Source organism: Xiphophorus hellerii, chromosome 16, assembly GCF_003331165.1.
Source record: "Xiphophorus hellerii strain 12219 chromosome 16, Xiphophorus_hellerii-4.1, whole genome shotgun sequence".
In the NCBI taxonomy this organism is placed as follows: Eukaryota; Metazoa; Chordata; class Actinopteri; order Cyprinodontiformes; family Poeciliidae; genus Xiphophorus; species Xiphophorus hellerii.
In genome coordinates, this window is record NC_045687.1 from 12,607,413 (window position 1) to 12,622,694 (window position 15,282).

The 15,282-nt window shown below is 40.1% G+C and overlaps 1 protein-coding gene across 3 annotated transcripts in view; it reads left to right on the forward strand.

Moving 5' to 3' along the window:
* The first annotated feature begins 1,499 nt into the window (after nt 1-1,499).
* The window catches only part of adcy9 (adenylate cyclase 9), a 38,377-nt gene continuing 24,594 nt past the window's right edge, over nt 1,500-15,282 (forward strand). For 2 of the 3 annotated variants that reach the window (XM_032587760.1, XM_032587762.1), the window contains exon 1: nt 1,500-4,826. In XM_032587760.1, the coding sequence (XP_032443651.1) occupies nt 3,014-4,826 (1,813 nt within the window). In that variant the 5' untranslated portion in view covers nt 1,500-3,013. The remainder of the gene's footprint in view (nt 4,827-15,282) is intronic. The other variant, XM_032587761.1, reaches the window with a different exon arrangement.

Sequence of the window (15,282 nt, forward strand, 5' to 3'; positions counted from 1 at the left end):
TTTGCTGCGTGTTAATAAGAAGTCCTTTCACAGTGCCCAAATGACAACAACATTAATAACACTCTGATTGAAATGTGTGACAAAACACTTTGTAAGTGACACACTTCTGTTCATTTTCAAACTAAAGCCCAGTAAATAAACTAGACTGTGAAAGCAGAAAACATACAATCTTTCTGATAAGCATTTAAACATCTGAATAAAGAACACACAGTAAAATAGTCTTGTTTTTGTCCCACCTTGTAAAGCACTTGTAAGTGCTTTACACTTACAAGTGATTTACACTTGTAAGTGTAAGCACACTTACAAGTGCTTTACACTTGTAAGTGTAAGTGTAAAGCACAAGTACTTGTAAGTGCTTTACAAGAAAGCACTTACTTAGATAGCTTTCTTGTAATTTACTTGGTATGCCTCTGTTTTCCAGTCAATTTTGACTATCAGGTCTGTTAAATTCCATTTAGTTATTATATTTATTATACCTAGATGGATATAATTAATATAATAAGGGAAAATAACACAGTTTCCCTTTCCTGTCATGCAACTGCAGATGCATCTTTATTGTGAGGCTTTGTCATTGAAATCATCCTGATGCTTTTGTTTTTCCCTCAGGTACATGCATTTAGTCTGCCCCTCCCTCCTATCGCTCAGCTCCTCTGCGTGTGGACACCAAACACAGCAAACAGCAACGTCAAAGCTAATGGGGGGGAAAATAAAGAAACCGGATGTCAGGCTGTTTCAAAATAAACCTAAATAATGTACATTATGAGGGCGTTGCAAAGTTATTAAATAACTTCTTTGTTAGTTCAGGGAAGGGAATTGATGTTAAGGCAGTTACAGTAGTAACAGCTGACACTAATTTCTGCCGATTAATAACAGCTTGAAAAATAAAACAAAGACTGAAATAAAGGAATAGCACTTCATAAAAATTAATTGCTGTTAGACTGAAAAAATAGACTGAAGTTGCTTTACATGGCTATAAATAGAAAAAAAATAGTGCTTCTCTCAGTGCTGACTGTGAGGAGCAAGCTGCTGCATGGCACTCAGTCATATGTCAGGCAACCAATGTCTAAAAATTGCAAAGTTTTGCGAGACAAACAAAGATAAAGACAAAGATGCGCATGTTGTTATTGCAACAAAGGGTTCAGGGGGGTTTAACAAAAACGTATGCCACTTTTTTTTATTTGTAAATAAATTTGCACCACGCATAACTGCACTAATTTAATTCTTGGTCATTCACATAAAATGCAAAAGCCACCCGCCAAAAACAGCATTTTTAATGTTCTTAAGTAGAAAGGATCGCTGTACAATCCTTTGAGGATTCAAAGGTTGTCGGGAGAAAGTTGGAAAATTATATGCACAGATGACCGTTTTATTGCTAAAGGGAAAAGCGGAAGTGGTTGTTGTTCCACCCTGAGGTAAATTTCTCCGTGCTTCTCTCTCTCTCTTTCTCTCTCTCACACACACACACGCACACCCCCCCCCCCCCCCCCCCCCCCCCCACACACACACACACACCGTCTCTCCGTGGTCGCGGCTGTCAGCGCTCTGAAGATGGTGGCTGCTGCTGCCTCTCTGATCCCACCACACACTCGTTTCAGCTGCTCCATCGTGTCAAACATGGCCAGATAACCCCGAGAGAAGATATTCTCGTCGCAATGTGGACTCTACAGAGGGATTCAAAGAAAGGCTCTGATATCGTTTTAGTCTCGGGGTAAAGTGGAATCATTTAGAGCTGGGTGAAAACACCATCTCCTGTCTGATTCAATTAAAGTGGTTGGATCGAGGCGGGGCTCTGCTTTTTAACCTGTGGTGCTGAGGTGTGGAAGGGGAGCGGAGGTGGGGACCTTTTTAATTAGCTCCACTCAGTCTCTGTGGGCTTTCTGTCTTCTTGCGTTCGCAAAGGGTGACCCAGCTTTTACAGGGAAACTTCAGACAAAAGGAAATAGTCCTGCACTCCGCTCAAGGCTACAGTTTTATTTTCTCCCTGCGCTCCGTATATTTGGACTACATATAGAGATTTTTCTTTCTGTCACGGCGGACTGGTGACATGAGGTGGGATTATACAAACAAAGAGAAAAAAAAAGTGCTCCGTGAATGTCTTTAAGCAGCGTGTTTGGGCAGGAGTCACCCACAGACACTCTTTTGCAAAATAATCCAAACATTCCTATTGGTCGTTTCCTCCACACGCGCCTGGACCTCTGCAAGAGCAGCTCGCGCAGAATCCCCTGTGAGTTTGGATACGGAGAAGCGGCGGAGACACCGGAGTGGGAATGCAGGAAAACACGGGGCTCCGTGTGTAAGAACATTTGGGATTAGGCCCTGCAGCAAGAAGCATGTGGCATGCATTCAGAAGCTTTTGGTGTGCATTTCTGCGCTCACGTCGCCTCAGGTGTGGGAAAAGTCGACCGTCTTTTTGATCACAACTAGGAATATGAGAACCCGTAACTCTGCGGACGAGTTACTTTGCTTGAACTTTTGCCCCGTCCTGTAAACAAAATATGCTATTTTACAGGAAGTATTGCTTTACATAGACAACTTGAGGAAGAGGGGGCTAAAGACTGAATGTGGACTGATTATTTGAGGTACTCGGTGTGTTGTCTACAGAAAGCTCTTCAAAAAACTCTCAATTATGCTTTCATAGTTTTCTGAGCCACTTCCTTCTCCTAAAATTTACTTTTGGGATAGATTTACAGTTTTATGTAATATTTTTCCAATGACAGGGGCAATCTCTGGGCTGCTTGGAGTGGAACAGAGCAGGCAGCGAATGAACCTTGCAGTCTCAAGTGCATCTAAACAGACGGGAATGTAGAGGAATGCAGCGATTGACGTCAAGAGGGGCAATAATGAACTACTTAAAAACTTTCAATAGTCTTCTGGTATTGCTGCAACCAGAGCACTGAACTCATCTTCTTCTACTGTGTCCACATGCTTTGCCTTACCTCTCTGCCTAGATATTTGTCATGATTAACTGTGCCTTCTAATAGTTGTTTTCATTTTGAATAGAGCAATAGACAACATGGCATCTCCCCAGCATCAGAAACTGCTGCCACACAACACAGAAGTGAGCTGTGACTCGAGCGGAGACGGAGGCGTCTCGGTGCGAATTGGCAGCAGTGTCAAGCACAGGCACGGAGGAGGGCCGCTGGGCTCCATCGGGGGAGGCTTCATCGGGGCCACCAAGCACTGCAAGTACAGCATCTCTTCTAGCTGCAGCTCTGGGGAGTCTGGGGTGAGGAGGCCAGTGGTGAAGAGTTTTCGCACTCATAAAGGGATGCCCCAGCTATTTGAGAGGTCAGCAGGTCACTTCTGGGACCCAAAGTTTGACTCGTCTATCCTGGAGGAGGCCTGTAGAGAGCGATGTTTCCCTCAGACCCGGCGGCGCTTCCGCTATGTGCTCTTTTATCTGGTGGCTGCCAGTTTCCTCTGGGGGTTGTATTTTGCTGCCCATCCTTCCTGCTGCGACATAGTTGTTTTTCTCCTCCCTACAGCTTCCTTCCTCATCTTCTGCCTTCTCCTCTTCCTAATGACTTTTACCAGGCTTTATTCCCGCTGCTACAACCAAGCATCTCTGCTGCTTATCCTTGTAACCTTCATATTGACCCTGGCCCCTCAGATTCAGACATTAGGATTCAGGAACCCAGATGACATGTCACCTGATTTAGATCAGGAAGAATTCAGTGGCATGGGACCCATATACAACACATCCAACGACAATCTCGTTAGGGGTTCTAATAAGTTCCCCTGCCTTTCTCCTGTGGGCACTTTCTCTCTCTGTATTGAGGTTCTGCTATTGCTGTACAGTGTTCTACATGTTCGACTTTATGCATCTCTCATGCTTGGGTTGTTGTACTCTGTCTTATTTGAGACCCTGGGCTGTCTACTCCCAACTCAGGCAGGAGGGAACTGGAGCTGGGCTTTTTCATCAGAGCTGGAGATGTTCAGTTGGTTGGGTCCAGCCAAAGCCCTGCTTCATCTCTGCGCTCATGCAATTGGCATCCATTTGTTCGTTATGTCTGAAGTGCGCTCGCGCAGCACCTTTCTTAAAGTCGGACAGGCTATTATGCATGGAAAAGATCTGGAGGTGGAAAAAGCCCTGAAAGAGAGGATGATCCACTCAGTGATGCCAAGAATTGTGGCAGATGAGCTGATGAAGCAAGGTGATGAAGAGATTGGCGATAATTGTGGTAAACGTTACTCCACCAGTGGTGCAGCTGCAGCCATTTCCAGCCCAAAGAACAACAAACGCAAGAAAACCTCAATTCCCCGAGGCCAGATAATCTTCAGACCCTTCAACATGAAACGAATGGACCCCGTCAGCATCCTCTTTGCAGATATTGTCGGCTTTACCAAAATGTCTGCCAACAAATCTGCTCATGCCCTTGTTGGACTTCTAAATGACTTGTTTGGACGTTTTGACAGACTTTGTGAGATCACCGGCTGTGAGAAGATCAGCACTCTGGGAGACTGTTACTATTGCGTAGCTGGCTGTCCAGAACCTAGACCAGACCATGCCTATTGCTGTGTAGAAATGGGCCTGGGGATGATTCAGGCCATTGAGCAGTTCTGTCAGGAGAAGAGGGAGATGGTGAACATGAGGGTGGGTGTCCACACTGGTACCGTACTGTGCGGTATCCTGGGGATGAAACGCTTCAAGTTTGATGTTTGGTCAAACGATGTCAATCTGGCCAATCTGATGGAGCAGTTGGGTGTTGCTGGAAAAGTCCACCTTTCGCAAGCCACTTTTGACTTCCTGGATGACCGATACCAGCATGAAGATGGACAGGTCAATGAGAGGATCGGACAGAGTGTGGTGGCTGATCAACTCAAAGGTTAGTATTTATTTATTGTTTTTTACTGGCTGTCACAGATTTTTACAATACAGTAAACCAACAAGCTCAATTATTGCTGTTAATTGTTTGCAAATTCCAACACTGCAAATATATGAATGTTTCCTCTACTAAAGCAGCTGTGGGGCATATTGGTACTTTTCAAGGTTGATGCAGGGTTAAAAACATGCTTTGTACCCTGCACTGATCTTCCGTCAAAGCTTTAAGTTTATCTGCCCTTTCTGTGATGTTTAGACTATGAGATTGTATCACATTCAGACGCCATCTTTTCCCCAACCCTCTCAGCTCACTCTTTGTCCTCTTGCTCAATTACGTTCCTGTACAAACGTCCTCAGAGCGTCCTGTTCTTTTAACCTTTCCCTGACCCTGAAGGATTGCTTTGAAGCTATACCCCTATCCCAATAGAGATTTTCCTGCAGTCTCATTCTTATCCATCTACCTTTGTCATTATTCCACCTTCAAGCTGCTTCACTGCAGGGGTTTTATTTTATACATCTATGCAAATCACCTTAGTGTTGCCAAATGGGGGCTTAATGGCTCCTTTCATCCTTTAAAGCTTGCTGATCCATTATCGCTAATCGCGAGGGAAGAGACGGCGTCTGACGAAAGGTGTTTCAGATGGTCTTCATTTGCTCTCTTTAAATTAGGGGCCGTAATCATTATAGTTTTGATGTGGTACCTGGATTTTCCTTGGGTATTAAAACTAACCTGCAATTCACGCACATTAGCAATTCATGTGTGCACATTAATAATTTGGGCTACATAAATTATCAATTTATCTAAATAACCATTTGACTCGTAGATGGAATAAATTTCCCTTAAAATCCTTTCAGTTCCTAGGAAAGGAACATGACTGAGTGAATTGGATATTGTTTACTAGAGAGCAGAAGTGATTTATGAATGTGTTTCCTCCCCAACTCTCACATTAGTCACTTCCATCCTTGGTCTAGCTCCTTTTTTTCCTCTCAAGGATTAATGTGTTACCTGTAGTGTATTCACCCCCTCCTCGTCATCTGTCTCCTCCTTTTATTCTTGACTTCTTTTTTTTTTTTTTGCCTTCATCATTTATTTAGCGTCCCTCTGAAGATTTATTCATTCCCTGTAGGTTTTCTCTGCCAATGAGAAAACTGGCTGTCAGGAGGTGGTTGTTCGCCAGGGCTGTAAAAATCTTTGTGCTGTCTGGCTCAGTCTGTGTAAATCATTCGTGTAACTTTGCAGAGTCCCATCTGGCTGTGGTCCTTGTAGCTTACCTCTACCTCCAAAATTGTTTTGTCAAAGATATGGATCTCTGTGCAGCCGATTCTTTATGTATTTTTGATGTCCTTGTTTTTGAGTTAGTGTGTTATGTTACTGGCTCCAGTTACTACGGACTAAAGGAACAGTTTTGTGTCTGCACATTGTGAAAACGTTAACCACATGTGGTAAGTTAAAGGCTACAGCTGTGTCCTGTTGCTCTCTGGGCTCCGATCAGTGACCTGTGGTTCAGCAACTGATTGAAATGTGGTTTTAGCTATGGTGCACATGGTGCCGTATTGTACAACATTGTTTCTATTGACGGATGTCCTGATCTGATCCCAAGTTTCAGCCTAGGATCTAATGATGAGTGATTGAAAATGGAGTCCCAAACTAATCTCTCTATCAAATACACATTTTTGGCGTACAGTCAGTTTTTTTGTGCACCAAGTTAAAATAAAAGGCAGTTGTTTTTTTTTTTGTTTTTTTTTTTTTGCAAGACTGAGAAAACTATATTGGTCCATTCATGGTAAATATCTTGCGACTTGTTCTGCTCACTGTGCTCCTGAGATGAAAAGCATTTATTTTATGAAGCAGGGGACAACTTTTCCTGTACATATTGTAAACATGAGATGGAACTGTTTTAAATAATATTGCAAGGCAGGAGTTCAATCATCAACAAAACATAATCGAAAAGGAGAGGAATCATGCTATCATGTTGGCTTAGCTGCCAACTGTAAATGTGTTAGGTTCAACACTAAACCATGTAATAATAATGATATTAATTGTGTCTTTGCTGGAGTTTATGGCTATTAAGTTTTTAATCATATAGATTATTTTTAATTGTAGTTTTTAATTAAATCTCAAATGTGACTCAGACATTGCCTTTTTAGATTTGTAACATCCCTAATTTATAGGGGTGTTTATGCAGGCCTTTCTGTTCAGAGTTTTTCTGTGCTTACTGTTCTGGGGTTTCTGCCCTGGCTACTCCTGCAGTCTAAAAACATTTAATATTGATCAACAGTTGTTAATTGATTTCAGGACTGTGTACAAAGATTCATAGTTCTTCCTGTGAATTTATTTTGATCCTTGAGACCCACATCTAGCTCTACAAAATAGTGTTTTTATCAGTCACTAGTGCAGCAAAGCATTCTGATGGTGACATCTAATGCCTTTAAAAATTATTCTAGGTAATACTAAATCTATTTAAAACGGGTAATATGAAACATACAGGCTTACGTTTCCCTTTGCCGGTCTCAAAGTTTATTTATTCTGAAAATAATTGCGTTAGGCTGCAAATTAAATATATACTGTACATGAATTAGGTAAAAGAAATTGTAAAATAATTTTTAAGAATCATAATAAACAGGGTATTTCTGTAACTTCTGAATGCAACAACTTTAATAAGTTTTGATTTTTTAAAATCAGAATTGTGCTGCATTGTGTTTTTCTTTTTACCAGGAGAAGTTGGCTATATTTACTTCAATTTCCTTTGGAAACTACCCATCTGTTTTCCCTTTTGTGCTAAATGCAGAGTAATGGTTCCTGGTTAATGTTATCCCACTGGAGGAAATGTCAGATTAACTGTATTCTGCTGCAGATAAGAGTCAACATTGTTCTCTTCTTTCAAGGAAGTGTTGTTTCCGGCAGTTTTTTTTTCCCCGCTGATTGTGTGTCGGGATATAAAATTTTCCTTTCTTTTTAACCCTTTTACTCCATGAGAACTTTACAAATTCGTATTTGTAATAGACGTTTTGAAATGATCCCTCAGGTATCAAGTTATTCAAGTCCACCGCAACTTGCTTCAGACAATCATGGTAAGGTTTTTCTCTCTCTCTCTCTCTCTCTCTCTGTGGACTTTTATAGTCTGAGCTTTTTCCAGTTGTCAAGTCATGCCACAACCTTTTCCACACATGGCAGCTGCTGCTGTCTTAAAAAAGAAAACTTCCTGCTTGGTTTCACCCTGCAGAGAACCGTGTCTGTTTGAAAACTGTCAAAGCTCTTTGGTTGAGATGCAAAATTAGTCGAGGGTGGGCTGTAGTATCTGTGCATACTTAGCTGTTGGTTTGAAGGGGCTTCGACATATTTTTTATGCTTATTGGGAGTTATGCTGTTTGGTATGTATGCTGTGAACCTTCCAGACTGATGCTTGAAGTTGGGAGGAATTAATTAAACCACATGAAGTCTTCCTCACTTTGATGATCTTCAAAAAGCTTTGATTCATTGGGACTTGTGACAGCTCATTTGCATAATTATCAGGCAGGATATTCAGTAACCAGTTGTTTCAGAGAGTGCAGTCTTTCCCTTCAGCCCAGTAAAGCTTACTGGACAGCTGTATCACCTCCTCCCACACCACGATCTTCTTTTTTTGGCCTGAGGGGTATTTCTAATTAAGGAAGACTAGATAATCTCTGTGGCTAAAGTGATTAATGTTAGTAATTCTGCCTCGACATATCTCCCCACACTAAGCCGGTGTTGTTCTGACCCTCGAACACAGCGAATGCCTGCCCAGCAAAACATTTTTATCACTGGAAATGATATTGATTGCCTATAATTAGACTGTCATGACTGTGGTTATTTGCGATGATGCAACAATGGGGTAGAGAAGGAGAAAGTGTTTCATGTAGGATATAAAAGAAAAGAAGCCTTGGCAGAGCGTGCGATATGACGCAGAAGACAGTTTTTGTATAATGCGGTGAGATTTCTACCATTTAAAGCTTCTGTGCAAACCTTAATAAATCATGATATTACTTGCAAATGTTGCATTAAATGATGCAACTCTTGTCCTTTGTTATTATTAAAGAAACTGGGAGATTCATATGCAGACACTTTCACACATCTACCATGTGAATGCTCTCCCATCGGGCTGCACTGTCACTTTGGAAATTGTACAATATATGCCTGAAGCTCTGTAACAGCTGTAGCATTTGACCTTGATTACAGCAAATGAGGCCAGTTAAGCTTTAGCCAAGCACTTTATTCTCTATGTAGCAATTCCCTTTTCTCTCAGGCTAATGGTTTGTATTGTAAATGCTGTTTGGTTAAAGGAACTGAGCTACATTAACAGTTTGTTTGAATGCATTCAATTTTACTTCAGCTTTGTTAAAGAAAATTTTGAGCAGATCAGTTTAGAAGCATTTCAGTGTCATTTTGTATTGAAACAGGAAAATCCACCAATGTGTTTTCTGTGCTTAGTAAGATAGTTCATATATTTTAGCTGATTTTCAAGTGATGTTCTATAAACTAGAGGTGGGCAGATCGATTAAAAATATTGATACTAAGTCGGTATTAGACTGATAATAGTGTGGTAAGATTGATTAATTATTTTCAGATTCCCTCTTGAAATTTATTTTATTTTTGCAATATAGTTTCTCAATTGTATTTAGAAGATGTTTTGATTAGCTCTCAAATGCTGATTTATTTATTTATTTTTGCACTTTATTCAGAAAAATACACAAAGATTTGTTTTTCGATTGTTAAAGTTGATCATTTTTATGTTTTTAAATTTTTTTTGACACCTATCAACTTTGTCCAGATTCTGTGCTTGGTTTTAACAAAACTAATTCAAAAGAAACACATCTGATGGTCAGAGGTTTGGTGATATAACAAACTTTGACAGTAAAACGTATCGAAAATATGCTTTGTTTGAGTCCCAGAAATAGCATCATAATCTTTCTGAAACTGATGATGTCAAATGCTGTACTTCATTTCACATTTGTTCTGAAATTTAAATTGTGGCAATATGTGTTGCTTTTTGAGATATTATGGCCTCCATGTTGTCAGGTTCTATTTAACCTCTAAGTAGCAAAACTGTTTACGCAGCTCTGCATGTAGCACTAAAATGCTTTAGTGTAAAAGTCTTTTGAAACACTCTCTAAGTCAAAGGTCACATTATTGTAATTCCAGCTGTATTTAAAGAAGCAGTGGCCAATAAATGATGATTAGATTAACCCCTGAATGATTCTGATGGAGACAGATTTTCAGTCCAATGGATGTCTGAGCTAAGGAGCAGTGTGTGAATGTTCTTGGCAGTTAGCTCCGGGGTAAAATGAGGCCATATACATTTAAACCTCTGTATCACGCTTCTCCCAAGACACCATTTGCCAGAGTGTTTGGGCCCGTGCTCTGCCTACATATTGCTGCCCTTGACTAAATGTAAGCAGTTTGGCTTTTTCACCTCAATATATAGTCAGCCATCCTTTCTCTACAGTGGCAATCAAACCTTTTGCATCATTTATATCTACTCTCTAAAACCAACTCTGTATACACACACACACACCCGCACACCCCGCTTCCCCCACACATACACATCTCTGCTGTAGACAGGTAAGCGGCGTTGATGAACTGCATTAAGTGGAGGTTGGAGAAGTAGATACTAAGACAGTGTGGGGATGGTGTGGCTGCAGTTGTGATGGCGTTTTGTAAAATGAATGAGTGTTAAGTAGATTCACTCATAGTTGGCGTTCCCTTGAGTCTTGGAGCACGATGCGACTCCACAGATCTGTCAGGGGAGTGAAAGATCCAGCCAGACTCTGAACTGTGATATATCCAACCAATCCCCAGCTACAGCATCTTGGTTCTGCATGGCAGATTACAGCTTTACCCAGAAAGCAATGTTATCTCACCGCACTGCACTGTGTTGCACTGTACTGCGCATTTCACTTCAGCAAAGCATGGAACTGTAGCTGGCAGCAATTCGGTATCATTTATCTGAACTAGGGTGCAGGGCATCATGAACCATTGTCATTCTTCACAAACACCATGGCATTGTGGGAAGGTTACTGAAGGGCTGGGATGTGTAGAAGAGCTGATGTGTCATACCTGAAATCATTAGGATTATCTGCTCAGTTGGGATATTAAACCTGGACATGTTCAAATTTCTTCACAGGTGTACTGTTCGCTGCTTCAGACATGTGCACAACAAAGGAAATGTATTGAGCAGTAAAAGATATGTGCTATCTTTTCTGTATTATATCAATGGAGTTTCTGTTAAACTAATATTGTTCCACTGAGAGATGGTTAATAAAAAATTATGTTTTTAAAAAAAGGTTTGTACACCTTACATCTCGTAACAATGTTTGATTTGGTAAATCTGGTCCTAAGTGATAAATCAAGTCATTTTTTTCTGCCTCATAAATATTGATGGCATCCATTTATGAGCTGTAGCATCTGCCCTGATGACATAAGAGAGAAATGTGCGCTCAGATCTGTATCTTAGCTGCTCCATTAGCCACTGTTGAAGTGGTGAGATGATGCAGACAGGCCATTAAAATGCAGTCATTGCTTTCAATAGGTTTTGGACCGTCACTGCTTTTTTACAAAAAAAAAGAAAGAAAGAAAGAAAACTAAACAAGAAGACCAGACTAAATTATACTTGACAGAACATAGACAAACACCAGGACTTCTGGAATAATGTTCTTTGGACAAATGAATCTAAAATGATGTTATATGGAAACAAGAGCTGAGGACGTGTTTAGCATAAACCGAATGCAGCATTCCTGGAATAAAACCTCAAAGTAGCTGTGAAACATGGAGGTGGATATATCATGGTTAGCTCAACATCATAGAAACCACCATGATTTCTACTGTATATCTTAGGGTTTGAGGAACATATAAATCTGTATTTATATAAAAAAAAGCTAAACGTCATAGTGAGGCAAAATATATCATAGATTCCATTTTTGGACTGGCTGAGAATTAAGGAATGATGAGTAAGAACAGATCTGGATGTCATTGAGATACTGTGGGCTGATTTTAAACTAGCTGTACATGCACCAAACCCCTCACACTGGAAAGTTTGTGATGTTATTCCTTTGAAAATATTAGATATTGATATGTCTACATTTTTTGACAAAGAACTGAATATTTAATGGATTGATGTTTTTTTTTCACATTTACTTTAGGGAAATATGGAAGAAGGTTGATTTAGAAACGAGTGATTGTCCTTCATTTTTACACGATGCAATAAAAATTACATTCACTAATAAAACAAAACCCTTTGGAATCTGATATAAATTAAGGAAAGCTCAACAGTACTAAAATGATGGAAACTGCCCAATCCAATGCTATATTGTAATGTATGCAGTTTGAGTTCAGAGACGAGTTTGTTGTTTTGCTTCCTGACTGACAAATTCAGTGAATGAAGAGGTGAGACAAGGCCATGCTGAACAGTGGTTGAATGCAGTTAAATATGGACTGATGGACTGTTACCTCTTAAGACTTCTCCTATGCAAGGCTTTTTCTGGATCACACCTGCAACACACTCAATCTGTGCACCCTGGGCATACGAAGGCTAACTGCTATGGCAACCAGCCATTGAATGAAGTGAGGGTCAGTTGGCTCTTTTTTGACAGGAGGACTGGTGCTACAATGGAGAGACATAAGCCAAATTGACTTAGTTCGACTAAATCTCAGACTTCCAGATTGTTGCAAAGTAAAGCCTGTTCTTTTTTCTTGAATCTTAAAACAAACAGCCAAGCATGTACATCTTCAAATGGAGCAGAAATGCCTCTGAAAGCATCAAAAGCCTTGGGGAAAAAAAAGTGTAAGGAGAGTGTTTTTCTCTTGCTTTCTCAATGCGTTGTTCGTGGTTTGTCATTTAACTCTCCTCTGGTTCAGCATTTGTTTTGTTGTGGAAGCTCTGGTGATGAATTGCTTTCATGAGTCACTTGTGTCATCTAAGCTTTTTTCCCCCCTTTGTGATCAAAGGTGCAGAAAATGCCAGCAGTCCTCAACAGTCACACTTTGCCTTTAGTGACATTGACAGATGGAGCTCACTGTTGAGGGGACACACTGTAACCTCTCGCTCGATCCACCACACCTCTCTGTGTTAGACCCCTAATTCTGCACTTGCCCTTCCAGTTGTCTTTATGCAGACGGCTTCACAAGCAGTCAGACCCTGTCTGTGGCTGCAGGGACTCGTCCCTGTGCTCAGCGAGGTGCGAGCATGTGATAAATAGCGGTGTGAATTATGAATGAGTGAAGATGAAGGGCTGCCGGTGCCTGCTGAAGCCCGCTGCTGCTGTACTTGAGCTGCATGGATTGATGACACAATTTAGAAATTACTTTCCTTAATGAGTGCCTGTGCAATTTTGCTTGCGCTATAAATAAACTACTGCTAACTGCTTCATTATTGACAGTTTACTATGCGAAATTGAATTACGCCATTTTAAACTCTCAAGTCTCAGAACGAGGAAGCACGCTGACATGCTGGACTCACACACCCTTCCTGTGTTACTTCTAAAAATGTTTGAGCAATTATTTTCACCTTCCGTTTGACCACTTGTTTCTGGTTCTTTTTCCCTGTAGTTGCATTATTTTCTTAACTCACTGTCTGTGGTTTATAAGAGATGTGGTAACGTTTTCCACAAGTCTAGTAAAATATTGTAAGTTTCATAGACAGTTTGTGATTTTTTTTTTGTGGTCTTTTGTGGTCTTGTACTCTTTTTGTTCCATTTTCTTGTTGCAGATGTACAGTATATCAGAAATGTACTAATCAGGTCCTTATTGGTCCATACTTACTTATTTGTGATTTTCTTTAAAGTCTGACCTGCATATTTCAGTTTTTTTTTTTTTTTTTTACTTTTAACAGAAGCTATACAGAAGTGCACATTTTACTTGGTTTGTGTTGACAAATAGAATATGAACATGCAATTATGTCAACTCGGTCCAACTTGGAATAATATTAAAGATTTCTCAATTAATTAAAATCTGTCACATCAGGGCATTTAAATTGAATACCAGGTCCTTGCATTTAAACCAAAGACGGTTTGCTTTTAAGACAAACTGAAAGGAAGTCATAAATCAAAGATGATTTAAGTGTAAAAATATTTATATTAAATTTCAAATGAAATCCCTCCTAACTTGGATAGGTGTCCTTAACTTCTATTAGATATATTCTTTTTACTAGCTATTAGAAAAGTGCATCTAATAATGTGTAGAAAAATTTTACTTTTTAGTTTCTTTCCAGTATTTGACCAGCAGGTCACTCTTCAGAGCTGGTGGATTGGAGCAAAACCAAACCATATTCTTGCAACCCATTCAAAGCAAACTCTGATTTTGTGGCAGGCAGAACTGGCACTAAAATACCACAAGCCTTTTTTCTCCAAATGGGTCTTTATCTTCTTAACATTTTATAAAATATCACATTGACATTTACAGTTGTATTTACTTCGCACGTCCTAACTGCCTTCTGAATTTTTTATATCTTCCTCAGAGAAGCTTTTGTATATCCTTTTAGCAGCTTGTCAGCTTTGACGGTGCATTATTCATTCATGTATGGCACACAAAAAGAATAAAAACTGGATTGCTGGAGCTATGAATTGCTCCATAGATGATTTTATATGTAGGTCAGTGGAGCTTTCAGCCTGTCAGAAGGGGAACCTCTGTGGAGGATGGATATGCAACTCTAAGGAGGTCAAGTTAATTTTTGTTGCTGCATATCCTTTTAAAGTTCTAAATGCACAACCTACATATTCAATCTTATTTGTTCACAGTTAAGTCTTTAGTTGCTGTTTTAAAGGAAGAACATTAAAAGATGATGGAGACAAATTTGCAGTTCAGTCACCATTAATCAAACTCCCTCATGGCATTTTACTCACTTAGTGAAACGTAAGATGTGGAGTATTTAACAATGGGGCCTGGTTGCATAATATCAATGTGTGAAAAATCGCAAAAAAGCAGAATTAACCTGATTTACCGTCAGAAGACACAGGTAGATGCATCAACAATCACCTGAAGCCTTGACTACCTGACAAACAGAATAAATAAAAGAATAAAAGGTTTTGTGTCCAACCCGGTAGTCGGCTACACAGAAGAACCACAGGGGAATGTACTCTTACCATTCCTGTTCACTATGTACATTAGAGCATACATCTTGAGGAAGCTAAGATCCTTCAGTGTTTGCAGCAAGAAGCTGCGTATCTTCTATTAATCTGTTGCGGATAGTACAGTGTCTTCTGCCACCATCTGTTGTAGCAGCAAGTGGGGTCTGTTTTGAGGATGACTATGGAACCGCTGAGATTATGCTGCAAAGAAGGATTCTTGTAAAAATGAACACCATTAAAGACAACCCTGAGCATCGACTTCATAAGACAGTCTTTAGTCAGAGGTTTCTTCAGAGTCACTGTAATACAGAAAGCTACCGGAGATTCTTCCTGCTCACGGCATCTTCGTCTTTTTGAAGGATAGTAAGAATTACGGTAAC